This window comes from Dasypus novemcinctus, chromosome 3, assembly GCF_030445035.2.
Source record: "Dasypus novemcinctus isolate mDasNov1 chromosome 3, mDasNov1.1.hap2, whole genome shotgun sequence".
In the NCBI taxonomy this organism is placed as follows: Eukaryota; Metazoa; Chordata; class Mammalia; order Cingulata; family Dasypodidae; genus Dasypus; species Dasypus novemcinctus.
Genome location: NC_080675.1, coordinates 6,913,422 through 6,939,643, shown reverse-complemented (window position 1 = coordinate 6,939,643; position 26,222 = coordinate 6,913,422). Strand labels below are relative to the sequence as shown.

The following is a 26,222-nucleotide window of genomic DNA, read 5'->3' as shown; positions in this document are numbered from 1 at the left end:
ATGGGAAAGACCGGGGCTGGCCTTGCAAGCTCACAGAAGGACAGTGACGTCAGGCAGAGGGCGCCGGCAGGGTGGGTCAGGGAGGGCGCCGTCCGCCCCGCCGACTCCCGGCGTCCCTGCCTTGGGACCCTCCGGGGCTCCAGCAGGCTGGCCGGGGACATCTGTCCGGCAGGCACTTCCTCCCCTCTGGCCCTTGCGGCTGCACCGTCCACTTAACAATGGAGGGAGGGAACCCTCCAGTAAACGTGCGCATAGGACACGCCCCAACTTAGGACGCGGGACAGGGTGGAAGGGGAAACGCCCGCCTTTGCATTGAGGAAATAACTCACCGGGAAGGCTCGGGGGCCACTGGGGAGGCAGGAAGGCGCAGAGGAGAAGGGACCCTGCCCGTCCCCCCTCCCCCCGCCGCCTGCGCTTTCCTCCTAGCAGGCTCTTTCCTCCAAGCAGGCTCTGAGCCGCGCTTAAACACCTTCCCAGGGCGAACCTCGGGGCGTTTATGGGCGCGTCGAGGCACTCGTGGGCTCTCTGCCAGAGCGCCGGGTGGCGAATGCGGAGGCGCCTCTTCCCCCTCGAAGGGCAGGTTCTCCCGCCACTGCGAGGTCGAAGCTCCCCTCCAGCCGGCCCCCATCCCTGCTCTCCCCGCCATTCTCGGAACTGCCCGGGTGTCCACGGCACGTCCCCCGGCCCCCCCCCGGGATGCGGGAATGCCTCCTGCCAGGTTTCCAGGCAGCTGCTTGCCCGCCACCCCGGGGCGGGGGGTTGGAATGCTGGAACTTTGCGCCCCGCCCTTGGACGCTAACCTTCCTGGGCCCTTCCTGCCTAGCAGGGGCCCCCCCCAGGACCCCTGACGCTTTCTTCCCGCAGCTCAACATTCTGGTTTGCCCAAAAGTTTCCAGTGCCTGCGCAGCCCGAGGCTGGGGCTCTGTGTCTTAGCTCCTGTCCCCACACAGGTGCTGGAACACCTTGCCCGCCCTGGGCTCTCCATCCACACCTGTGGGCCGGGTCCCACTGCCAGGCCTTCACCGTCCTGCTCACTCCTGCCAGAAGGCCACCTCCCTTCCACTCAACTGGACAAGAACTCAACACCAGGGAAGCGGATTTGGCTGAACAGAAAGGGCGTCCACCTCCCACACGGGAGGTCCAGGGTTCAAACCCAGGCCTCCTTGACCCCTGTGGTGAGCTGGCCCACGCGCAGTGCTGATGAGCGCAAGGAGTGCCATGCCACACAGGTGTCCCCGCATAGGGGAGCCCCACGTGCTAGGAGTGCGCCCCTCAAGGAGAGCCACCTGGCGTGAAAAAAGCACAGCCTGCCCAAGAATGGCGCTGCACACACGGAAAGCTGACACAACAAGATGACGCAACAAAAAGAGATACAGATTTCTGCTGACAAAGAATACAAGCGGACACAGAAGAACACAGTGAATGGGCACAGAGAGCAGACAACTGGGGGGGACGGGTGAAATAAAAAATAAATCTTTAAAAAAAAAAAAAAGAATCAACACTGGCTTCCGACACAGGTTTGGGCACAGGGTTCCACTATCCCCCCACCACGCCGAGGGAGGGTCTGGCCGGCCTGCAGCAAATCCGCAGGGGTCTAGGCTCCCCGTCCTCTCAGGCCCCAGCTCTAGGGCAGGAATAATATCCTCACGGCACAGGTGAGGAAACTGAGACCAAGAGGTTCGGCCCCTGCCAACACAAGACTCGGCCACGTGGCCTGACCTGAGAGCAGGGCCCTGACCGCGGGCTGCCCGCGCTGAGCTCCTCCAGCTAAGGGCTCCGGGGGGTCAGGCGGCAGCCGTGCCACCCGGCAACACCCTGTAGGTGAGAATGCAGAGGCCACAGAAGTTGAGGCACTTGCCTGGGGTCCCGGGCCCTCTGGGTTCCCTGTGCTAACGAAGGCGACGGGCTGTATATGGAAAATCCCAACGGACAGAAAACACAGGTTACCCGCAACAGCTGATTTCCTCTCCACTTGGGCTGGCTCTGGGACAATGTTAAACAGAGTTTATGCCCTAGGAGCTTAGAGACCCTGGACAGGGGTCTGGTGGGGCCACCGCAGCTGTGGGAAGCCAGCCTGGCACAAAGAATGAAAAAATGGAGGCAACGAAAGTAAAGGAGCAAGACAGGCCGCCCCACTGCTCCGGTCTGCGGGGGCCACGTTGCTTCCCGCAAGGGAAGGGGGAGCGGGAATTCCGCTCAGGGTCTGGCCTCCTGGGGAGAGGCACCACCTCCCCCGCATAGCCCACAGCCCTGCAGCTCCCTCACTCCCACCCCAGGCCATCCGCAGGGCCCTGCCTGGGGACCAAGCCCCCAGCAGCCTTCCCTTGCTGGCGGGGCCTCCATGGGAGACCCTCCCAGTCGGATGGGGCACCAGTCACAAAGGGCGGGCAGCCCAGCCCCCAACAGCCCAGTGGGACCCAGAGCAAGTTGCCATACCTCCCAGGCCTCAGTTTCCCCAGCTACAATTCAGAGATGCAGAGGCCTCCCTTCCGGGGCAGTGTAGAAGTTCAGAACCGAATGGGTGGCTTTGGGGTGGTCCCCCGAGTCGCCTGGCTGTGAACTCCTGGGGGGGGCCAGCCCTCCCTACCAGTCCAGCCCCCCAGGCCACTGACGAGTCCACCAGGGTCGGGTGGGGCAGGGAGCACAGAATCTAACCTGCCCCGGCGTCCTCACTAACCTTTGCTCCCAGCCCAGGTGGGTTTTGGAAAAGCCGCTCCTGCCCCGGCTCCGCCGGGAGGCTGCACAGAGCTCCGGGGGGCTTTTTTAAAAGGCCCAGACCACCCTGCTCAGCCCCCTTGCACACCAACAGCCTCGCAAGCAGGAGCGCAAACTTGTCTCATTTCCTAAATCCAAACTTTTCTTAAAAAGCCCACTCACGGGCTTGCCCGAGGCCCGGCGGTTTCTCTAGGTCAGCTGCGGGGGAGCCGACCTGCTAAAAGGCCACAAGGGGTCCCCCCACCGGCCCCCAGAAGAAACAGCCGAAGATTCTTTTGTCTGGAAATCATAGTAGTTCAAGAGAGAAACCTGACTTTCTGGTGCCTGAGGCTCACCTGCCTGGATCTGCCACACTGTACGTAAAGACGACAGCTTGGACCCCAAGAAAACGACTGCCAGAGAGATCTGTCCACACGGGCAGCGGTGCTGATGGCCCCCGTCCCCCACCGCACAACCCCGCACCCGCTCCGCGGCGAGGCCCCCCGCCTTTCCCACGGCCTCTGAGCACCTGCAAGGCCAGGAAGGGCCGTTCCTGATGAGGAACCTACCTGGGAAGCCCCCACGCGCACAGCCCCCCCGCCCCAGCTTCCCACGCCTGCCCCGCCAGGCTGTGTGTGGGTGGAGGGGGCACTTGGGGCGGTACCCCACTTTACACAAGAGGCACAGAGAGACACTCGGGGGTTCCAGCGCTGGCCCGGGAGGAGGTGCAGCGTAGCCGAGTCACCCCCACCCCTCTGCTCACTGGGTCACAGGTATGGAACTGACATTTCCTAGGACAGAAGGACGAGGACAAACCTCGGTCAGGAATCAAGATTTGGAGTCGCCGCGTCCGCTGAGTAACAGGGACGGTGAAAAGGGCCCCGGGTGAGGCTGCCAACCAGCACAAAGACTCCCGTGGGGACCCCCAGCCCCCAGGCCCGACGCTTGCAAACTCCACTGCCGTTTGGAGCACTCCCAGGACCCCTCGGAGCCTCCACGTCCCTGTCTGTAGGACGGGGACAAAGCTGCGTCCTCGGGGGTTCTCGTGGGGCTGACCCAGGAGGTTTCACCCAGAAACGACAGCTTAGGTGGAGAAGGCCAGTGGCTCAGAGGAGAGCTTTCCTTGCTTCCAGGCACCCAGTCCTTATCACGGGCAGTACCTCTCAAGGCCACACAGGGCCTTTCCCAGACAAAACCGGACAGCAATCCCACCAGTGACTGAGACCGGGGGGTGGGAACGCTCAAGTTCATCTCACTTCACAGCAAAGCTTGGCTGCCGCACAATCTGCAGTCACCCTGTTGCAGGCCGGCGTGCGACTTGGGGGAGGATGAGTTCTGCGGGGACCCTGTACCTCAAGCCCAGCTTCTCACCTCAAGTCTAGCCCAGGCCCCTCCCCACGCATCAGGGGCTGTCACAACCGCGACGCCCGGCCGGATTGCGTCCACCGAGCCGCAGTGGCCTGCAGCTCCTGGCCCCACACACGGCAGGTCCCTGCCTGCGAATAAGCTGCGGCACTCAGCGCCTGGGTGCCTTGCACTGACCGCGCATTTCCCAGCCACAGCGCTGCAGCAGTCCCTTCCTCCTAAGTGCATGTGGGGAAACTGAGGCCCAGCAAACTGACCCTTCCAACTCGCCGGGCCCGGAGGTGAGGGCAGAGAGGCTGAGGCACCTCACTCCTGGACGGAGCAGGGTGCAGTGCCCTGCATATTCAAACAGCTAACTTTGAGCAACTCTTGCTGGCCTTAGGGAGCCTGCCTGGGGGACTGGGGGGGCGGGTGCACATAAAGGGTTACAAAGAGAAACCCGAGTTGTTAGAGATGGCTAATCAGTAACAAAATATCCCTGGAAGGCAGCCCTGCCCTCCCTCTCCTGCCCGGGATGGTAAAGAAAGATGGTGGCAGGACTCCCACCCCACCCCCACCCCCACCCCCAAAGGGCCGCAGAGGCCATTTGGCCACCAAACTGTCTCTCCTGGGTGCCAGCTGTCACTAGGGGGAAAAGCTCTCGCTCAAGGCCTAGATGGAAGAGAGGAGTGCCTTTAAAGAGAAGGCTGTTCAGCCTCCACCTGCAGGCGAAAGGTTCAGGCAGCAGGGACGGCCACCAGAGCTGGGAACCTGGCCACCAAAAACGCGACCGGGCAGGGAGGCATCTGCAGGGAGGGAAGGGGCCAGAGGAGACCGGGAACCGGCTCCCAAGCGCACGCCCGGGGACGCCCAGCACCGGGCGGGGAGCAGCTGAGCTTTCCTGCAGCCAAAGGTCGTCCACCCACGCCCTGGCCTCGGCCAGCCTGGCACTCCCTGCAGACGCTTATCTCCACCTGGAGCCCAGGCAGCAATCCTCACCTGCACTTCACAGATAAGGAAACTGAGGCACACAGAGGGGAAAACATTACAGGTGGCAGGGCCAAGACCCATCCCAAGCACGCGTCCCAAGGGAAAGTTCTAGCGCCTGGCTGAGACATGCCCCGACCCTGAGAAGGGCAGGACGGTGGCCCCACACCCTCTGGCCCAGCTGCCTCCAGGTCTCAGTAAGGCTACCCGGGCTCCGGTCCACCGGCAGCCCAGAACACGCTGGGCTGGAATTGCAGCCACCACACCCACAGGGAACCTGCTTGGGTTCTGGAGCAGCCTGCGGCTCGAAGTCAGTCGGAATCCACTTGAGCTCAAGTGGCGTCACATTCGGTTCCACGAAGGACTTCCCGATCCCCACCAAGGATTTCCGGGAAGCCCCGCTGGGACGTGGGGCTGCCGCCCGCCCTGCAGTGCGGGACCCTAACAACTCGGGGGCGGGCGCCCGACTTCCCCGGGCAGGGGCCAGGCCCGCCTGCGACCCGCCAACGGTCCGGTTGCCAAGTGTTGGAGGGGTCCGGGGTGACCAGCCACTACCCCGTCCACCTGCCCGGGCCGGGGGAAGGGGCCGTCCTTACCGTGCAAGCCGTTGGGGATGCTGCGATAGTGCGGCGGCGCCGACAGGTCGTCCAGGGACCGGCGCGTGGCTCCGGCCTGGCAGTCCAGGGCCTTGGGCGGCCCGGGGGGCAGCAGCGGCGGCGGGGCGTGATGGTGGTGGTCCGGGCTGCCGCCGCTGCCCGCGCTCGACGTGCTGCTGCCGTCGCCCACGTCGCGGGCCCCCGCGCCCGCCGCGGCGCCCGCCAGCGGCCCGCTCAGGCTGGCCTGGCTGTCGATGGAGCTGCGGGAGCCCGCGCCGCCGCCCGCGCCCCCGGCGCCCCCCGCCGCCGCCAGCGCCGCGCGCTCCTCGTCCAGCAGCAGCAGCAGCTCCTTGAGCTCCAGGTTCTCGCGCAGCAGGGCGTCCTGGCGCGCCTCGAGCTCGCGCAGCTTCTGCTGCGAGCGGGCCACCTCGTGCCACACGGCGCCGGCCGCGTGGCGCCCGAAGCGCTGCCACTCGCGCGCCAGCTTGCGCCCCTTCTGCCGGTCGTCGTCGAGGAAGCAGCAGAGCTCGCGCAGCTCCTGGTTGTCGTCCTGCAGCCGCTGGTTCACGTCCTTGAGGCCGCGGATCTCCAGCAGGTGCTGCTGCAGCCGCCGGTTGACGTCGCGCATCAGGCCGCCGTGCTCCAGCATGAGGCCCATCTTCTCGCCCTCGGCGCGCCGCAGCCGCCGCGCCAGCTCCTCCTTGCTCCAGCGCAGCAGCTCCTCGTCGGGCACCTGGCTCAGCTCCTCCGCCGCCGCCGCCGCCGCCGCCGGGGGCTTGGCCATGGCCGGGCCGTCACCGCCGCATCGCCCGCGCCCTGGCCCGCCGGCCTCGCCCGGCCCCGCGCTCCCCGCGCCGGGGGCTGCGCCGGGCCGGTCCGCGCGCGGGCGGGGGACGGGCGGGGGGCGCGGGCGGCCGGCCCCGCGTCGCCTCGCGCGCCCTCGCGCCGCGCCCGCCGGGAGCTCGCGCGCCGGGGGCCGGGAGAGCCGGGCCCGCTGCTGCGTCGGCGGCCGCCGTGCCGGGCGCTCTCCGGGCTCGAGCGAAGCGGCCCGCCCCCGGCCCCGCGCCGGGAGAGCCCCCGCCGCCCCGCCCACCGCGGGCGGGGAGGGGGCGGGGCGCCGCGGGCCGGCCCCGCCTCCGGGAGGGGGTGGCCGGGGGGGGCGGGCAGAGGCGCGGGCCGGCCCCCGACGTCCCCCCCCCCCCGCGCCGTGCGCCCGCCCGCCCGGCGCCGGGCCAGGGGGGCGCGCTGCGGCCGCGGTCCCGCCCTCCCGCCCGCCCGATTGGGCCGCCCCGGAGGGGCGTGGGAGGGGCGGGGCGCCGGCGGGGGCGCCTCCAGATGGTAGCGTCCACGCCGGCGGCCCCCACCCGCCGCGGGCGGCTCACGTTTCCGCGCCGGCAGGACGCGGCCCGGGCCAATCCCCGGCCTGCAGGGCGCTTTTAAAATGCAGGTACGCAGGCGGGCGGGGCGGCGGGCCAGGTGGGGCCGGGCTTCCCTTAAAGGGGACGCGCGCAGAGGGGTCGCCGCGCCCCCGCCCGGCCCGCGCTCCCCGCGCGCCCGCCCCCGCGCCCCAGCAACAAATGCCCGCGAGCCGGGCGGTCCCCTCCCGCCTCCCTCCCGCAGCCTTCGGAGTTCAGCGCGGTCTGAGATGCGACAAACAATGGGACCCTGCCGCGGGGTCGCTCCCCCGGAGCGGGGACGCTCTTTGTCCCCGGGCCCGCCCCGAGCGCGGCGGGGCTGCGCCTCCGTCTGGGCCCGAGGCTCGGGCTCTGGCCTCTGGGCTCCGGGAGCGCCGGGCCCTGGCCGGGTCCCCGAGCACGTCGGTGCCCTCCTCCGGGCCCCGAGGGGGCGAGGCCGCCGAGAGCTTGCCCCCCAGCCCGGGCGCGCGCGGCCCGGCGCCTCCGCCCGCGCGGTCGCTGGTGTCCGGGACCGCGGAGACCCTCTGCGGTTCGCAAGCCCGAGGCCCCGGGACTGGGGGAGGGGGTCTCCCGTGGGGGCCTGAGCGCGGCCTCCAGATCTTCCCACACCCCGGCATTCCGTCTCGTTACCCTCCGGTCCCCGAAGCGCCTTTACAGCGCGACTGGGGCGAGCCGGGCGGAGCGGGCTGGGGACCCGCAACGAGGTAAAGCGCGAGCGCGGGAGCTGCTGTCCCTATGTGCGGTCGCTCAATCGACCGCCGCGCACCCGGCGCCGGCTCCAAGCCACGCCGGGTCCAGTGCTCGGGAATCCCAGCGCGGAGCCAGAGCAGCCGCGGCGCCTGCCCTCGCGGGGCCCTTGCGTTCTGCGGGGAGGAGGGGAGAGAAGATAATACACAAACCCGCGGACTCATCGGTGCGGTGCAGGAGATTACACGCTGTGAGGACGGGTGACTTTAGAGGACGGGGTCAGGGAGGACCTCAGAAAAGGCGTCCTGAGATGGGAGTGACAAGGACGAAGATGAGGGGAATGGCAGTCCAGGTGCGCGGAACAGGTGTGCAGAGGCCCCAGGGTGGGCCTGCGAGTCATGTGTCCCTGCAAGGCCCGGAGAAGAGCTGTCACCAGTGACTTCTGAGGCAGCCAGGAAAGCACTGGAGGCCTAAGTAGGAGAGCCACTGGGTCTGATTTACCTCTTAAAAGGCTCCCTCCGCCCGTAGCAGAAAAATGAATATGGGGGCCAGATTCGGTACCCCACCCCTCCCGCAGGGCTGGGAAGGATGAGCAGGACTGAGGCACATTTCTCAGGCCTGGGGAGGGGAGGGGCGGTCGCCCTCACCCCTGGGGCAGTCGTCTGCAGGCCCAGGCCAGCCGGGCCATCTGGGGAGGGAGGAGGTGGCTTTGCAGCCAGATTCCTTTAGAGTCTTGGCATAGTGACGTGAAAGAATTTAAGAGCTTGCCTGCCGGATTAGTTTGGCCAGTAGTTTACTACTGGAATGGGAGGAGAAGAGAGGAGAGGACAGATTCTGAGCCCCCAGGTGTAGCCGCAGGCTGCTCCAGGCGGAGAGAGCTGTTTGCTGTTTTGATTGATTACCCCACCCAGTTCCCCAGGGGCCCAATGATCTGGCCACTAGGGAGCATCTGGGACTTGTCCTTGATCCCTACTGGGAACCCACTGCTTGCCCCGGCCTGGGCTCAAGGACCCCCGCTATGGCCCTGGGCTGCCTCCCCCTTCCCTTGGAGAAGGGCCCTGCCTGGCACGGGAGGGCCCCTTCAGAACAGAGTTTAGTGACCTGGGCCTCAGCTCCCACATCTCCAGGTGGGGAGCACGCTGCAGCCGGGCCCACCAGTCCGTGAGTGCGCCTGAATGCCGCCCCGGAAGGCAGGGAGGAGCGATCTGGGGGCGGGGTGGGCTCATTGGCTCCCACGTTAGCCAAGGTGCCAGGCACGGGTCCGGCAAGTGCGAGGTCAGCGACAGGCAGGACGCCGGCAGCTCCAGTGTTACGGGGGTATGGCTGAAGCCCAGAAGTCCTCAAATGCAACGAAAAGCCTTGAGGTTACCCTGAGGGCAGTGGGGAGCCACAGAAGGCCTTAGAGCAGAGGAGAGACCAGGCTTTGGACAGAGAGCTCTGATGGGAGGTGGGACAGGAGGAGAGGGCCAGCAGAAGCTGGGAGTCAGGGAGCGGGCTGGGGGGCAAGGAGCCAGGCAGAGGTGGGACTGGAGATAACGGGGACAGTGGGGCAACATCTGCACCCCGCCCAGCCCTTTACTCCCTCGTTGAAGCCACCGAAGCCCCCTTCCTCCTCCCTCACTCACACCATTGCCCCAAGGAGCAGGGCAGAGAGGGAGGCTGAGCACCCAGGGGACACTGAGGTAGGGAGCGCTCTGCAGGGCCAGCTGCAGCGTGACACACTTAAAAATGTTATTCTTGGGAAGTGGATTTAGCTCAATGGATAGGGCATCCATCTACCACATGGGAGGTCCAGGGTTCAAACCCTGGGCCTCCTGACCCATGTGGAGCTGACCCATGCACAGTGCTGATGTACACAAGGAGTGCCCTGCCATGCAGGGGTGTCCCCCGCGTAGGGGAGCCCCACGCGCAAGGAGTGCGCCCCATAAGGGCCAGCACGAAAAAAGTGCAGCCTGCCCAGGAATGGCGCCGCACGCACGGAGAGCTGAATCAGCAAGATGACACAACAAAGAGACACAGATTCCTGGTGGTGCTGACAAGAATACAAGCAGACACAGAAGAACACACAGTGAATGGACACAGCAGACAACTGGGGGGGGGGCGGAAATAGATAGATAGATAGATAGAAATTAAAAATAAAAATTTTATTCTTATGAACTATATCATAGTGCAAGGATCAGAGGGAAAGCAGGCTCCTGGGAAGCCATCATAAGCTTCCAGGGTCCCCACCACTGCCTTTCACAGACCCTCCTGGTCCCCTTGCCCACCCCGGGGGCAAGCACTACCCAGAATGTCACATGGATATGTCCTGTAATTCCTGAGCCTCACTCTTCTCCAGGGCCCTCAGCGCCTGGCCCTGAGGATGACCGCAGGTGTTGGCCCTGGGCCCGTGGTCGCACACCTCTGGCAGGAGGTCTCCAGCCAGCAGCCTGGCCACCCGGCCCTGCCCTGCCCCCAGCAGAGATCTGAGCCGGATCTCGGAGGCCTGAATATTTCATACCCAGCGTCGGCACAGGCCTGAATTGTTAATGCCGCCTCCCCAGGAAGCCGCCCGGGGCCCTCCAGCACCTTCTCTGCACCCCAGGCCTGGGCGGCCTGCTCTGGGCCAGGCTGGGCAGAAGCTAGGTTGTCCCCCAACCCCAGTGGAGCTCACAGCTGGCCAGGGGGCACTTGTGACTAGAAGAAAGGGACCCCACTGATCTCTTCCCCGGGGCCCACCCAGACAGAGCCTGGCACATGCAGGAACGAGGGAAGTGTTTGTGAATGAAAGAAGGAATGAATGATAAAAGGAGGAAGCTGGCTTAAGTGGGAAAGCCTTGGAGTCTGGGTCTCAGGCCTGGGTGGGCAATGTCAACCCCGCCCCCCCCCCCAGGCCTCTGGGTCTGCAGTGTAGATGGAGTCAGCTCCTCTTCCTCTCGGGTGGGTAGGCACCTGAAGGCTGGCCCGAGCCCCAGCCTCACAGTGACATGCTGCTGCCCACCCAGAAAGGCCCGAGAGGCCTCTGAGCACTCCCAGGTCCACGTGGGACCCCAGCCTGGAGACTCCGAGACCCTAACCGAAGAGCTGACCCTTCTCCCAAGAAGAGGCTCATGCCTGCTGAAACCTGACACCAGGGCATGTAGCTTTCCAAGGAAGAATCTGCCTTTTTAGTATCCACAAAGCCAGGAGCCCCTGCAAGGGTGACAAAGAGGCCGCCGGTCAGACTCTCCAAGCAATGGCGGCAGGTCGGCCCAGCAGGGCTCAGCTCTGGCCACCTGTGAGAATCACCTGAAGGCTCCTGAAAGCTCCTAAGGTACAGGTGCTCGGGCCTCACCACGGACCAGTGAGGTCGGCACGTCTGGGGATGGTGATTAACGTGCAGCCAAGGCAACAACCTGGGCTAGGACGAGCCCGTGTTCACTGGCCTGGGGCTGAGCTAGCAGGAACCAGATGGGCCTCCATCCCTCGCTATGGGCAGCCTTGCTCGTGGGTCCAGAAGTAGGGGCTCAGGATCCCCTGCCCCTTGCTTGGGGTCTGTTGGCCCCAGCAGCCGGGCCTCGTGCTTTCCGCCCGCTCATCACACTGCCATTGGCAGGGGCACGTGGGTTTCCACCATCCATTCCCAGAGCCTCCTCGCTGGTCGCCTTCAAACCTGACACCAGGGAAGCTGACTTGGCCCAGTGGTTAGGGCGTCCGCCTACCACATGGGAGGTCCATGGTTCAAACCCCAGGCCTCCTTGACCCGTGTGCAGCTGGCCCATGCACAGTGCTGATGCACACAAGGAGTGCCCTGCCACGCAGGGGTGACCCCGTGTAGGGGAGCCCCAAGCGTAAGGAGTGCGCCCTGTACGGAGAGCCGCCCAGCATGAAAGAAAGTGCAGCCTGCCCAGGAATGGCGCCGCACACATGGAGAGCTGACACACAAGATGACACAACAAAAAGAAACACAGATGCTCATGCCGCTGACAACAACAGAAGCGGGCAAAGAACACGCAGCAAATAGACACAGAGAACAGACAACCGAGGTGGGGGGGGGGGAGGGGAGAAAAATAAATAAATAAATCTTAAAAAAAAAACAAGCCAAAAAAAACACCTGACACCAGGCGGGTGGGAGAATAAAGCGAGACCGTGGTTTAGGAGGGTGCCTGGGAGACCAGCCCCCAGCAAGGCCTTCGTGCAGGTGGCACCTGCCATCGTTTCCAGTGGCTGCTGGGACAAATTGCCACCAGCCGGGCAGCTTCGGATTGGTTCTCTCTTCGTCCAGAAGCCTGAAATGGGTGTCACTGGGGCAAAAGCAAGGTGTGGGCAGGGGCGCAGTCCTCTCCCCTGCCCGGGGGGCCGCCTGCACCCCAGGGCTGGGGCGGCGTCTCTAGTCTTTGAAGATGACATCCTCGGATCTCTCTGCTCTGGCTTCACACCTGCCTCTCTCAGAAGGACCCGTTTGACTGCATTCAGCCTCATGCCCAGCTGGTGCAGGGAAACCTCTCCACGTGCAGATCTTTAATCACATCTGCAGAGACCCTTCTCCCTCGTGCGGTGACATTCGCCTGGCAGTTCGGGCCTGGTGCCTCTGGGAGCCATGGTGCAGCCCTCTGCCAGCCGTGTGAGGTGGGCAGGGCTCAGGTGAGCATTTGCACCTCCCAGGTGGAGACGCTGAGGCTCCGAGGGGCACAGTGGGCGGAGGCAGGGCTAGAACCCAGCCCTGGACCCCCGGCCCAGGGCTCCGGCCACCTCCCCAAGCGGGGGTCCTCGAGGAGATGGCACTGGCGAGGCTGGTCTGTCTGTCTAAGGGCAGAGGGGATGAAGGGCCAAACTCGGAGACGCTAAGCCTGGAGCTTTCACCTGCTGCGGCTCCCACCCCCGGCCAGGCCTCTGGAAAGCAGGGAGAGTCGGGGAGCCCCGGGTGGGGGTCCAAGGGAGGCATGTGGGGTTGGAAGTGTGGAGGCTCACTCGTGGTGGGGGCGGGGAGGACGCACAGGCTCCTCGAAACCTGGAAGGAGAGCAGGCTGTGGCACTTGGGTCGGCGGCCGAAGCCCCAGCGGTTGAGCGCGTTGCGCGCTGTGCTGGCAGAAAGTACAGGCCCTTTGTCCCCTCCTGAAGCCAAACGGAGATGACAGTTGTGCCTTCAAAATATGCCCCCAGATCCTTTGTCATCCTCCCTTCAGAGGTGGGCCCTGCGCCCCCTCCCCTGGAGAGGAGCAACCGGTTCCTAAGGAGTGGAATGCGGCGGAAGGGACCGTGGGTGACTTCTCAGGCCACGTCCTAACAGGCCCGGAGCGCGTGCCCGGCTCTCCCCGGGGTCGTGCGCTCTGGGGGAAGCCCAGCATCCTGGGGGCGCCCTCAGGGCCAGCCCCGGCCGACCAGGCTGAGCCACGCCTGGCCCTCACAACCCCGTAGCGTATGTATGTATTGCTTTACGCCTGAGCCCAGAGGAATTTTTATGCAGCAACAGAGAACTTCTACAACAGCGAGAACAGAAGGAATCGAAACCCACAAGGAATCAGATAAGAGGCACCAGCAGACAAGCGGTTTCAGCACGATTTTGGAGAAGAGAAGGCAGATGCAGGGGCACAAGCTGCCACGGCGAGAAGAGGAAGCAGCAGCCCACGAGGCCGGACGCAGATGCCCTGGGAGAGGCAGGCCCAGAGGTGCCAGGTACCGTGGAAACCTGGTCAAAAGTTGGCATACGGAGCAGCCTGGCAGCCAGGTGACCGGTGTCCGAGCAGGAGATTGGAGGTTTCGTCCCTGGAGAAAATAAAGGGGGACACTCCAGACACCCTAGTGAGGACATAGGGGAAGGAAAGTATATGTGGTGCTAAAATATAGGGGCATTTGGATGGACTCACTGGCCCCTCAGTTTCAATAAAGGGACCAGAGTTACCAAAAAAAAAAAAAATAGGGGCATTAAGTGAACAAAACCAGGAATTCTAGACCCATCCTTATCATTAGGTAAATGCATCCTGTGCAGCACATTTCATTATTCAGGGATTTTGGAAAACCTTGGAGAAAGTTCTCAAAATCTAGACACTGAGGCAGTGGCCCCACAGAAACGGTTAGCTCATGGTCTTAACACCCCACTCTGAAGCCTAACAATTGGCAGGTACCTCCCGTGACAAGGAACTTTAAAATAATGATTAAAGTGAATCCTTTAAAAACAGGAATAGACCCCCTTCCAGAACAGAGTGGGCATCACCACCCCCAAATCCTCCAGACTGAGGAATGAGCAAACATGAGGGGTGATGCACCTGTGGACTAATTATTATTCCAGTGATGGAAGAACTCGTAATGGTCACCAGAGGTACTGAGGGGAGGGAGAGGGAAGAGGAGGTGTGACACGGGGCATTTTGGGGACATTGGAATAGTTCTGCATGACATTACAGTGACAGATACGGGCCATTATACATTTTGTCAAAATCTATAAATTGTGCAGTACAAAGGGTAAACTATACTGTAAACTATAGACCATGGTTGGTAGCAGTGCTTTGATATGTGCTTGTCATTGTAACACAGGTACCACACTAATGAAAGAAGCGGTTAAGGGGGAAAGTGCGGGGCGGGGAGGAATAGGGTATATGGGAAGCCCCCTGTATTTTCAATGTAACATTTATGTAAATCTAAATCTTCTTTAAAAATGGAACATTTCCGTTAAAAAATAAAATAAAAATAGGAATAAAAGCTAAAGATCACCACATATTTGAGGAAAACTTCCAACATGAAAGAAACCAAAAAGTAAGAGAAAGAACATGGAAAGGGGGAGTGGATGTGGCTCAGGCAGTTGAGCACCTGCCCCCCACATGGGAGGCCCTGGGTTCAGTTTCTGTTGCCTCCTGAAAAACAAAAAATGAGCAAAACATATGAGAAAAAAAGAAAAGAAAACTCAGGGAAGCTGATATGACTCAGTGGTTGAGCACTGGCCTCCTGCATACAAGGTCCAGGGTTCCATCCCTGGGCCCCATTACCTAAAAAAAAAAAAGAGGAGAGCCAAGAGAATATATCCTACACGTAAAACAAGAACACCATGTTATGTAAAAGGAACACTCAGGAGCTAAGAAAGTGCTATTGGAAGTTGAGAATGTGAGTCAAATTTTTTTTAATTAAATGAAAAGTTTGAAAGATGTAGATGAGAAACTTTCTAAATAAGTAAAACCGAAGAAAAAAGATGTAAAATACTAGACGTGAGCTAAGAATCAGGGGATCGATTTAGGCAGTCTAAGATCAAATTAAAAGTGAGAGAGAAGAGAAGAAGATGGAGTTCGGAAAACAGAAGGAAAGAAAGGAAAGATACAACACCAGAAAATTATCTGGGACTGAAGGACACAAGTCTCTCCATGGGAAAGACCAGCACAAAGGTGAAAATAAAAGACTGTATTGGTTACATCATAATAGTTCAGAACACCAGGGACAAGGCAGTCCCAAAAACCTCCCCAGAGAGAGACAAAAGATCAGGTATCAGAATCATAGTGACATTCTCTCCACTCTAGAAGCGGACAACCCTGAAGCAATGCCGTCAACATGCTGAAGGAAAAGTATTTCAATACCTACGCATTCAAGTATGAGGGTAAAGTAAGACATTTTTCAGATGAAGCAAACAAATAAAAAAATATCTTCCCAACCAGGGGTCCCTGGACCCCCAAGGGATCTGTGAAAGGTTTCAGGAGGTCGTGAGCTTGAAGTAAAAATAAAAAAAAAAACCTTCTTCTCGTGGGGACTTTTGGTACAGGTGTGATATGTATTTATTAAATAGTGCACAGTATAGTGTGGGCTTCCTATGATTTTATTTTGGTGTAGCATGTTCTGAGCACAGTAGATAACCATCTGCAAAAAGGTTGGTAAGGCTGGCAGAGGTGGCTTTATGACACTGTGGGAAAATTCGAATTTTTAAATATTTGCCAAAAATGACTGTTTGAACAGATGTTGAACCGTGTTTTGGGAAAGTTGTAAAACGTCATTTTGAATAAGTCCAATTTTTAATCTAATTTAAAGACATGCCAATGTCGAGTGTCATGAAACTATCTGCCAGTACATTCTGAGAAGGGGGTCTATGGTTTTCACCTGACTGGCAAAGGGGTCCATGGAACAATAAAGGTTAAGAACCCCTATCCCAGACCATCTTTCTCTAAAAATTAGCCAAGAAACAGGAAGAGACGGAATTCAGGACATGGAACCCCAGGCTGGTGGTGAAGGGAAGAGGAAAGGGCTCTGGAGCCGGGGGGTGACCAGCGCAAGACCAGAGATGGCCAAGAAAAAGACCCCAACGTACATTCCCCAGGGGGCCTGACTACCTGAGGAGGAAGTCTAGAGCTCTGGTGGAGCATTTGGTGATAGAGACGTGACAAGTACAGAGAAAACGAAGCCAATCAAAACAAGGAGGCCCTTATTAATCCCGGGAAAGCCAGAAGCACAAAGAAGGAAATACAGTTACAGGATTTATCGTTGGATTGCCTGTGCGGAGGGGGCATAGTGAGCTAAAGCCCTCTTCTTTCGTACGAGAAGGGTAGCAGAGGATGTGCAAAGCCGGAGCTCAAGAGATGGGTGCCAAGGCCTGTTGTTTTCAAATATGGGGGTAAGTTCCAGAAGAAACAGCTCAAAGAAGTCCCTCTGGGAAGAAGGAACGAGAGGTGGATAGATGAGGCAGGAGACTTTTTGAAAAAACAAGCCTTTTGATTTTATTTTATTTTTAAAACTCTGTACATATGTTTTTTTGTTTTGTTTTGTTTTTTTAGGTACCAGGGCTGGGGATTGAACCTGGGACCTCATATATGGGAAGCTGGTGCTCAACCGCTGAGCCACATCGGCTCTCCTGATTTATGATTTATGACTAAAAAAAAAAAAACTGCCTTGGCCTTGGACTTCTCATCAGGAGCACTAGATGCTAGAAGACTACAGAGAAATCATGCCTTAAATTTCTGAAGGAAAAGGATTTCTTGCCAGGATTCCATGCCTGCCAAAAGTATCAGCCGACTCTGAGGCTGGAATAGAAACGTGGTCAGAAATGCAAAGTCTCAAAAAGTAAGTAACTGCTACACGTGTTTTAGGATGCGTCTGGAGCACGTGGTCTGGTATCGCTGAGAGCAGACCAGGAAACAGGGAGCCTGGACCCCATCCTCCCAGGGGAGCAGCGCCGAGCGGGGAGGCCGGCTGGACCGCCGCTGGAGAGCTAGGGGCAATTTGGGGGCGGGGGGGTGGTCTTGGTGAGCAAGGGTCCAAGGTGAAAGGGGCAAGGTGAGCTAGCAAGACACCTGAGCTTTTGATGATACGATCACTAGGTTTAGAGTAGATCGGATGGAAAAATTCAGAAGAGACACACAAATACCTTGCAAGTGGGGGAAAAAACAATACCTACCTCCAGGGCAAAAACAAGTAAACAAGCAAGCAAACGAAACAAAACTCTACAAAAAAAGAAACTGCCATTGACCACAGGGGCCACTGGGTGGTCTTCAGGGAATGACATTTACGGAATCATAACGACCCCCAGAGGGGAGTAAAGCATTGATGGGACCCTCCAGAGTCTGGGGAGGGGGGGAGGTGGGAGTGGGATGGGGGCGTCACAATAGGAAGGCAAGAGAAATGTCTGGAATCGAAACATCCAGAGAAAACAGCATAAACACTTTACTGAGAAAACACAGAGGTCAAAACAAGAAGGAAGTATTAAAAGTGGAACAGTTGCTCCGGGGAGCGGAAATGGGAAGGGACAAGGACTCAGTTAAGTACTTTCCTAACGTTTAGTAGTATTCTCTATTTGCATGCATTAATTTGTTTGCAATATAAATACATTTTTTAAAACTACCTGCGGACTGGGGCATTTGAAGCAAGCTGGGAGGGGCAGGAGGGCTTCCTGGAGGAGGCTCCCAGGCCTGACAAGGCTTTTGGGGGACGCATTTCCACCCCTAACACCTGCCCATCAGCTTCTCCCACCGCGGCGCCACCTGAGTCCCCGCCACCCCCGTCTCTTACGTGGGTGGCAGGGTCAGCCTCCCCCGGCGTAGAGCGGGGGTGCAGCCACGCCCAGGCCCCCTGGCTGTGGGGGCTAGCTGGGAAAGGAACAGGGGGCGGACGTGTTCTCCTTGCAGGAGCATAAGCCCCCTGGCGCACCGGGGGGTGGCCAGGCTCTCTTCCCAGCCGCCGTCCTCTCTGCAGGGACTGGAGCAGGGTCTCGGCAGCGCAGGGGGCGCGGCCGTCGGGGGCACCCCTGAGAAGCATCTGCTCCAGCCTTTGCCCTCCCCAGGCGGCGCAGAGCCCTCCGGCAGCCCCGCGTGGCCTGGCACAGCGGGCGAGCGCCACTGCCCTTGGCGGTTCCCATGACAGCAGGGAAGGGACGGGCTCTGTCGGAGGCAGTGGCTCAGCGTGCCAAGGGCGGTTCCTGTCGCCAGGCCCATTTTAGGACGCAGTAACTAAGGCTGCACAAGGCCAAGTCAACGCGTTGGGAAGTCGCATTCCAGACAGGGATTCCCCACCCCCGCCTGATGGGGACGCTCGCCGGGTCCCTGGGCCCTTTCTGGGAGATTCCCATTCCCCTCCTCTGGGTGGGCCCTGGGATGGGTCTGTTGAGCCAGCTGGGGCGCAGGGGGCTGGCCTGTGGGCATTCGGGAAAGGCCGAGTGACGAAGGTGGCCCTCCCTCCCCGTGCGGCTTCCTTCCCAGCTGGGTGATCCTTGGCCCGGAGATGCTGGGCCGCTCCCCCGCTGCTGGACACGAGGGGTATTTTCAGGCTGCACTGAGCGACTGGCTCCCCGGGGACGTGTGTGAGCTCAGCATTGCCTTCCCGCTGGCTCGTTTCCTCAGGATGGGTTCTGAGAAGTGGGTTCCGGAGTCGGGGGGTGGGGGGCCGTTTTCCCGAGAATCCGCCTCGTGCTCCCTGGGCAGCTCCACGCAGGGGCGGCCACCCGGTGTGGCCCGGCACTTCCGGAGGAAAGGGACAGATCAGGGCTTTCCTGTAAGGGGATTGCCACTCCCTCCCCACAGCTGTGAGAGCCGGGGGCGCCCAGGTGACTCAGGGCCACTGTTCCTGGCCCGCCCGGGGTGGCGCAGCCACGCTCCACCGCCCAGGTCCCCGGGGAGGCGGGCTTCCCTGGAGGCCCGAAAAGAGGCCTGGGCAGCCCCTCGCCCCCAGGGCCTGGAGGGCTGACTGGGTGCTCCTTGGCGGGGGGGGGGGGGGGGGGGGGGGGGGAGGAACGCGTGGGGGGTCAAGGGGTGCCTGCTCTGAGCTGGGCTTGAGTCCTGCCCCCCGCCCCCCTTGTCCCAGGTGGACACAGCCCCTGGGGTCCCCCCTGAGATCCAGCCTCTCTCCACCCCTGGGTCATCTGACAGGGGGCTTCCTTCCCAGACAGCCCCTTCCCCCACCCAGGGTGGGCTGAGGGCAGGGGCATGCCCCCCACAGCTGTCCCTGTGAGCTGGGCACTCACTGCTGGGGGGTTCCCAGTGGCCAAGATGGGAGGGCATGGGAGAGTCGCTGGGGGACTCCCCACCGGAAGGCTGGGGTCCCGGCACCCTGGATGGAGCACTCTGGCCCTTCCCTCCCTGAATCCCTCTAACAAGCGCGGCAGAGCCAGCGCTGGGGCAGGACCTCCCTGCTCAGCGTGCTTTCCCTTGAGACCCTGGCCCCTTCGAAGGCCTCCGACTCCAGGTAGTGAGCCCTCTGTCCCCGGAGGGGAGCAAGCTGAGGCAGCCCAACCATCTCTGAGATGAAGAGGGAGTGGGGGCTTCGTGGCCTGAGGCCCACCCTCCGCCACGGCGCAGCAACTACTTACCCTGCTCTGCGTGTCATCCACCTTACAGCTGGGGAAACTGAGGCGCGGGCCTCGCGCAGCTTGCCCGAGGTCTGAAGACGGCTGACTCGGACCTGAGTCATCGTTGCTCTTGCTTCCAGAGCCTCCCCTTGACCAGTTCTACCAGCCATTGTCCCCGGGTTGCTGTGGGCACAGGTGGCGGCCTCATTGCCCACAGCGGGGTCGTGACCCCCGCCACCCCTCATCGAGGCCGCTGGTCAGTGGGCATGAGGGCTCCTGGCCGGCCTGGGTGCCTCGGTGGTGGGGAGTGGAGATGGGAGCCTGGCTGGGGTCGGGCACTGGCCGCCTCCCCCAAAGGACTCTGCAGTCACTGACCGCATGCTTACAGAGAACCTTCTGTGGCCTGGCCAGGGCCACGTCTCTCCATCTCGGCCCTGAGAAATGCACGTTGCAAAGACAATTTGTGGCTCAGTGGTTGAGCGCCTGCTTCCCACATGGGAGGTCCAGGGGTGGGGGGGTTGGTTTCTGGTGTCCCCTACAAACCAACAAGCAGGAAGCAGGCGTGGCTCAGCTGATAAGCATCTGCCTACCATATGGAGGGTCCAGGGTTCAAACCCAGGGCCTCCTGACCCATGTGGTGAGCTGGCCCACGCACAGAACTGCCATGTGCAAGGAATGCCGTGCCCACGTGCAAGGAGTGCGCCCCGTAAGGAGAGCCACCCCGTGTGAAAAAAAGCGCAGCCTGCCCAGGAGTGGTGCTGCACACACGGAGAGCTGATGCAGCAAGATGACGCAAAAGAGACAGATTCCTGGTGCCGCCGAGAATGCAAGCGGACACAGAAGAACACACAGCGAATGGACATGAGAGAGCGGACATGGTGGGGGGGAGGGGAGAGAAATAAAAAATAAAATAAATCTTAAAAAACCAAAAACAAGCAAACAAAAAATCCAACTCAGGGGAGCCTACACAGCTCAGTGCTTGAGCACCAGCCTCCCAGGATTCAATCCCCAGCCCCGGGTACATCAATACATTAAAAAACACAAATTGAGAGGAGGAGGAAAAAAGCCTAGTGTGTTTGTGCAGCTCCTGCGCCTGGACCCGCGTCATCCTCGCCGGCCCTGTGAGATGCCCTTGGGCTGACTGCGGTCCCTCGTTCCACCTGTGCAGGGAGCCGGACACGCGGCTGCGCCCTGGGCACAGTCACGGCGGAGCAGCGGCTCTCCTGGGGCTCAGCCAGACCCTCAGGGAGACACGGTCGGAGCCGAAGGCAGAGGCCTGTGGCACACCTCTGGAGACCTTTCCCTTGGGGTGCATCGATTTACCCAGGAAGGTGCACACAGCTGTGCCGCTCCTAACTCCCCATGGCCCAGCCCGCATTCTCCCATCCTTCAAAAGGACAGGTGGAGCAAACCTGTTGCCCAAACGCACCTTCACCTGCCACACCTCCCCACCTTCGCCTGCAGCGCCCCCTCTGCCTGGGATGTCCTGTCCCTCTTCATACCTGGTCAGTGCCCGCACCTGGGCACAGGTGAGCAGAGTCCTTCTTCCAGCTCCCAACCTGCCAGGCTCCGCCGAGCCCCCCTTTCTGCCCCGAGGTCCCTGAGGACCGCAGAGGCAGCCCCGTGCCAACAGCCCTGGCTCAGGGCCAACCAGGCCCGGGCTAGTCGATGGGCCTCTCTGAGCCTCTGTTTCCCCGTTTGTAAAATGAGGAAAGGGTGGTGAGGACCACGGATTGAGTGCTCGGCGGTCAGCGGGCTGGACTGCCCTGGAGGGGTTCACAGCCTAGCCGGGAGGGACGGAGGAGGCTGAGAGAAGGGCCCTGCCGGAGAGCCACGCGCCGCGGGAGCCGCCGGGGGGACAGCGGAGCCCCCTGGACGCCAGGAAGCCTCCACCGCGGAGGCCAGCGGGTCCCAAGCCGAAAGGAGGGCAGCGGGTTGGGGAAGGGCCAGGGGTGTGTGGGCTCCCCACAGCCCGCCAGCGCTGGCGGCCGATTTAATGGGCTGGGGTGGGTGGTTGTACAGGGGTGCTTGTAGCAGCCTGCGTGTTTTTCAGGTGTTGCCCCGTAAGGCCGGCTCTGGGAAGCACGGCTCCTTCAGGTGTGCATCCGGGGAAGTAGTCTCCACTGGCTGGAGATGGTGCAAGGAGCTCAGCCCAGGAGAATTTGGGGGCTTTGGGGGGCAGTGATGCACGGCGGGGGAGGGCAAGCTGGCTGACACCGGGCCCCCCGCTCCAGGCTCTTCCCGTGTGGGTGAGGGGTGGCTCAACACTGCTAGACCCCCACCACCGCCCGCGCCCTCTGATGAGGGCCCCCGTCAAAATGCAAAGGTGTTGCTGGGAAGGGGGAACGTGTTGCTTAATTATTGAGAAAAACAAAGACAGAAAGTTACTTTTATTGAGTCCCTGCTGCATGCCGGGCATGGGACGGACACCCGCCCCACTGAACCCGCAAAGCAGCTGGTGACGGGGGGTGTTACCCACACCCGCAGGTGAGAGAGTGGAGACTCAGAGGGACCCAGGGCCCGCTGAGGCCTTGGCAGAGGCAGGATTCAAACTCAGAGCCCATGCCCCACCCTCACTCTGCCCATGGCACTCAGCCACTTCGCCTCCGTGGCTGCTCGGGGTGCCCTGGAGCACGGGCTGGGGGGCACTCTGACCTGGGGTCCACTAGCTCGGGGACCTCACCAGTCACTGACCCCCGGGCTCCTCCGTCTCTCCTCACCTAGGCTGGACAGCCACACCCCTTCGCAGGGGGCTGCAGCGAGCGGAGTCGGGGTGCAGCCTAGTTCCATCCCCCAGGGAGCTCCCCCCACCCTGGCCCATCTGACTCCGGCAGCAGTGGGCGTGGGAACTGGCTCCCCGTGTCCCGTCCCGGGGCGTGGCCGGGGCAGCCGGGCTGCCGGTGGCAGCTGGATCGTGGGGTCTGGCGTCTCTGAGACCCCCCAGCAGCGGCCATGGCCCAGTCCCCCCAGGGGCGTCGGGGAGGCCCCCTGCAGGATCCCTGCGGGACCCTCGCCCCTCCCCGGACCCTTGGGTGCCCCATCTCAAGTTCACATCTCCCGGACAGAGGGCCACTTGGAGGAGCAACTAGTGCCCGGCCTGGTGCCCGAGAACGCTGTGCGGCAGCCCCAGCCGTCGTTAGCGGTCAGGGAGACGCACGATCTGCCGCGTGACTCGAGGAGGACACCAGGGACGCTGTGCTTGCCCGGCTCTGCCAGACGCTGTGTGGGGTCAACGGGAAAGCAAGCCGCAGGGCGGGGCCTCTGCTTCTTGGGGCGCTGCCGCTCGGCTCCGCCTGGGCCAGGCGGGCTAGGGCTCGGCCCGGGGCGGCAGGAGGGACGGTGGAACCCGTCGACTCCTAGCTACCTCATCCCACATTGCAGAGGGGGAAACGGAGGCACAGAGAGGCTAAGCCACTGGCCGAGGGCCCACCGCCACGGGGGCAGCTGGCCCGGCTCCTAGCAGGCGTTGACGTGCCTCGTGGCTTTGACTTGACCCAGGGTAGCACAGTCGTAGCTGTGATAAGCTGTCCCCAGCACAGTGCTCCAGGCAGGCTGGCGGCGGCCGCACGGGGGGCAGGGGTCTGGCCAGGCCCCGGAACAGGGGAGGTGGGGGCCCAGCCGAGAGGGGCCCAGGCCCGGCCCGGGAGTGTGCTGAGTCGTGGGGCTGCAGCCCCCTGCGCGGCCTGGGTCAGGGGCTGGGTTCAGGCAGGAGCGCCCTCCGTCGGGCCCCGGGCTGGGCGCACCTGCTCCAATGCCCGCGGCCCCCCGGCGCGTCTGGGGATGGCACAGTGCAGGCTGGCGGATGGGAACTCCGCCTGAGCCCCCCGGGCCTTTAGAAAACCCGGTCCCTCCGCGTGAGCCCAGCGCCCCTGCTCCAACAGGCAGTGCACACTGTTGGCTAAGAGCCAGGGTCTCTGCCCACGACCTGTGTGCCCTTGGCAAGTGACCTCAAGTGTTGTCGAGCTCCCCATTTGTCCAAGGCCGGCACGAGGAGGAAGTGAGCTGACCGTGGGCTCCCCTTCTCCCCTGGCCTGGGTGACAGCCCAGGAGCCTCCTTGCCTGGAAATGCGCCCTGGACCCACCCCTAGGGCACAGGATGCGCTGGCAGAGCCACTGGCCCAAGTTCAGCGGCAAGCAGCCCCCGGCTCAGGCCCGTCTGCAGGGACCCTGGCCCGCAGGGAGCCCTGCCCCATGTGTCCCAGGCGCCTCCCTCCTTCAGGCTCCCAGGGGACAGGAAGACCCTCCCTCCCCCTCCTCTCAGCATCCTGGCCGCCCTGCAGAGCTTGGCACGGAGCTGCCCCCTGGGGCGGAGCTGGGCAGGGAGCGAGGGACAGATGTTACCTGATGGTCACTAAATGGGTCAGGACATAGCACTGGGGACTGTGCCAGAGCCCTCGCTCATGATGCCCTGCCACCTCACTTAATTCATCCCTCCACCCATCCATCCACCCATCCGCCCATCCACACACTCCCCTATCCACCCATCCACCCACTCATCCATCCACCCATCAACTCTTTCATCCACCCATCAACCCTTCCCTCCACCCACTTACCCACCCATCCACTCCTTCAGACGCTAACGCGGCGTAATCATTCTGGGTGTGGAAAGTGCGCTCAACGAGGATTTGAATCCAGGTCCCACCTGGATGGTGATGCAAGGCCAGCTCTTTCACTTCCCGCTTCCCTTCCCCAGCTGTGAAGTGACGCGGGGCTGGGTGTGGGGTAAACGAGCTATTGTTTGGGGAATGCTTGCCAAGCATCTGGCCCAGAGTGACGGCTTGATGAATGGGTGGCACCCGCATTCCCACAATGCACGCCTAAGCCCCTGGGGGACGCTGGGTCTGGGTCAGTCGCCGGGCGGTGGGGCTGTCATTTCAGCAGGAGCGGGGCCCTTCTCTGAAAGGGCAGCCCAGGAGGCTGGAGCAACCCCAGGAGGCGGGAGGTGTGGAGGCCGTCTGGTCAGCAGAGTCTGCTCGGAGCACGAGGGGCGAGCGCTGGGCCCGGCCTGAGAGCTGGAAAGGAGACAGGCCCGCTAAGGGGAGGCGGGAGGCGCTGGGCAAGCAAACGCAGGAGAGCTGGGCTTCCCGGCCTCCTTTGGAGACAGGCCACGCGGTCCGAACTGGCTGGAAGGAGAAGGCAAAGGACGGCAGGGAGGGAGCCAGGGCCAGTGCTGGAAGGGCACGGCGTGGCCAGCCCGGGGTCTGCGCCCGGTCCCCTAGGCCTGCGGAGCCCTGGAGGACAGGTGCTCCGAGTCACACCTGGAGGAGGGGCAGCGGCTGGGGAGGGCTGCTGGGATTGGGCAGGAGCATAGAAAGGCCTGGACCGCGCGGTCCGTGGCCAAGGCCCAGAAGTGCAAATCGAGACAAGACATTGCCAGAGTGTGTGAGCAGGTTCTCAAACTGACGGTCCCCAGACGTGCTGGGCTCAGTGTCTCCAAAAAATAAAAAAATTTAATTCACTTTCAACAACGAAGAACAGAGATATGTCCAAGAATGGAGTGGATGTCCAGCTTCTCAAGCAAAGGAGCCCAGGAGGCACCGCCCCAGCCCTCAGCTGTCCATCTGCCCCCACCCTCGGCCCCTGCAGCTGGCATCTGCCGTGCTGGAGCGCTCAGCCCCGACCCCGGCTGGACTGGGTGGGGCCAGGCATGAGGCCTGGGCACCCGACAGGCAGAGGAGCAGGCAGTCCAGAACCGCCTGGAAGGGCACCCAGTAGCCACACCCAGACACCCCTGACGGCGGGGCGTCTGACCTGGCGTCCCTCCCCAGGCCACTGCCCCGTATGCACACTGCTGTGCGAGAACCAGGAGGGCCGTGACGTGCCTGAGGGCGTGCAGCGAGTGTCCAGGTGGAGGCCCCATTGTCCAGGTGGAGGTCCCGGTGTCCAGGTGGAGGTCACAGGTGTCCAGGTGGAGGCCCTGGGTGTCCAGGTGGAGGTCACAGGTGTCCAGGTGGAGGTCACAGGTGTCCAGGTGGAGGCCCTGGGTGTCCAGGTGGAGGTCACAGGTGTCCAGGTGGAGGTCACAGGTGTCCAGGTGGAGGCCCTGGGTGTCCAGGTGGAGGTCACAGGTGTCCAGGTGGAGGTCACAGGTGTCCAGGTGGAGGCCCCGGTGTCCAGGTGGAGGTCACAGGTGTCCAGGTGGAGGCCCCGGTGTCCAGGTGGAGATCACAGGTGTCCAGGTGGAGGTCACAGGTGTCCAGGTGGAGGCCCTGGGTGTCCAGGTGGAGGTCACAGGTGTCCAGGTGGAGGTCACAGGTGTCCAGGTGGAGGCCCCGGTGTCCAGGTGGAGGTCACAGGTGTCCAGGTGGAGGCCCCGGTGTCCAGGTGGAGGCCCCGGGTGTCCAGGTGGAGGTCACAGGTGTCCAGGTGGAGGCCCCGGGTGTCCAGGTGGAGGTCACAGGTGTCCAGGTGGAGGCCCCGGGTGTCCAGGTGGAGGCCCCGGTGTCCAGGTGGAGGCCTAAGTGTCCAGGTGGAGGCTGCAGGTGTCCAGGTGGAGGCCCCGGGTGCTGAGGGTATGGGCTGTGGCTCTGTGAGCAGCACAACTTCTTTCTCTGGGTCACCTCTGAATGAAAGCAAGAAAACATCTGCTGGGGGTAGGGAGTGGGAGGAAGAGATGTGATGTAGGGGCGTTTTCGGGACTTGGAGTTGTCCTGGGCGGTGCTGCGGGGACAGTTATCGGACACTGTATGTCCTCCCGTGGCCCACTGGATGGGACGTGGGAGAGTGTGGGCTATTATGTGAACCATTGACCATGAGGTGCAGTGGTGCTCAGAGATTTATTCACCAAATGCAATG

General features: G+C 62.0%; 1 protein-coding gene across 2 annotated transcripts in view; it reads right to left on the bottom strand.

Annotated features, from left to right (window-relative positions):
• The window catches only part of CCDC85C (coiled-coil domain containing 85C), a 76,609-nt gene extending 70,136 nt beyond the window's left edge, over window positions 1-6,473 (bottom strand). The window contains exon 1 of one of the 2 annotated variants that reach the window (XM_023589392.3): window positions 5,622-6,473. In XM_023589392.3, the coding sequence (XP_023445160.1) occupies window positions 5,622-6,405 (784 nt within the window). In that variant the 5' untranslated portion in view covers window positions 6,406-6,473. The remainder of the gene's footprint in view (window positions 1-5,621) is intronic. The other variant, XM_004447686.4, reaches the window with a different exon arrangement.
• Window positions 6,474-26,222: the final 19,749 nt, after the last annotated feature.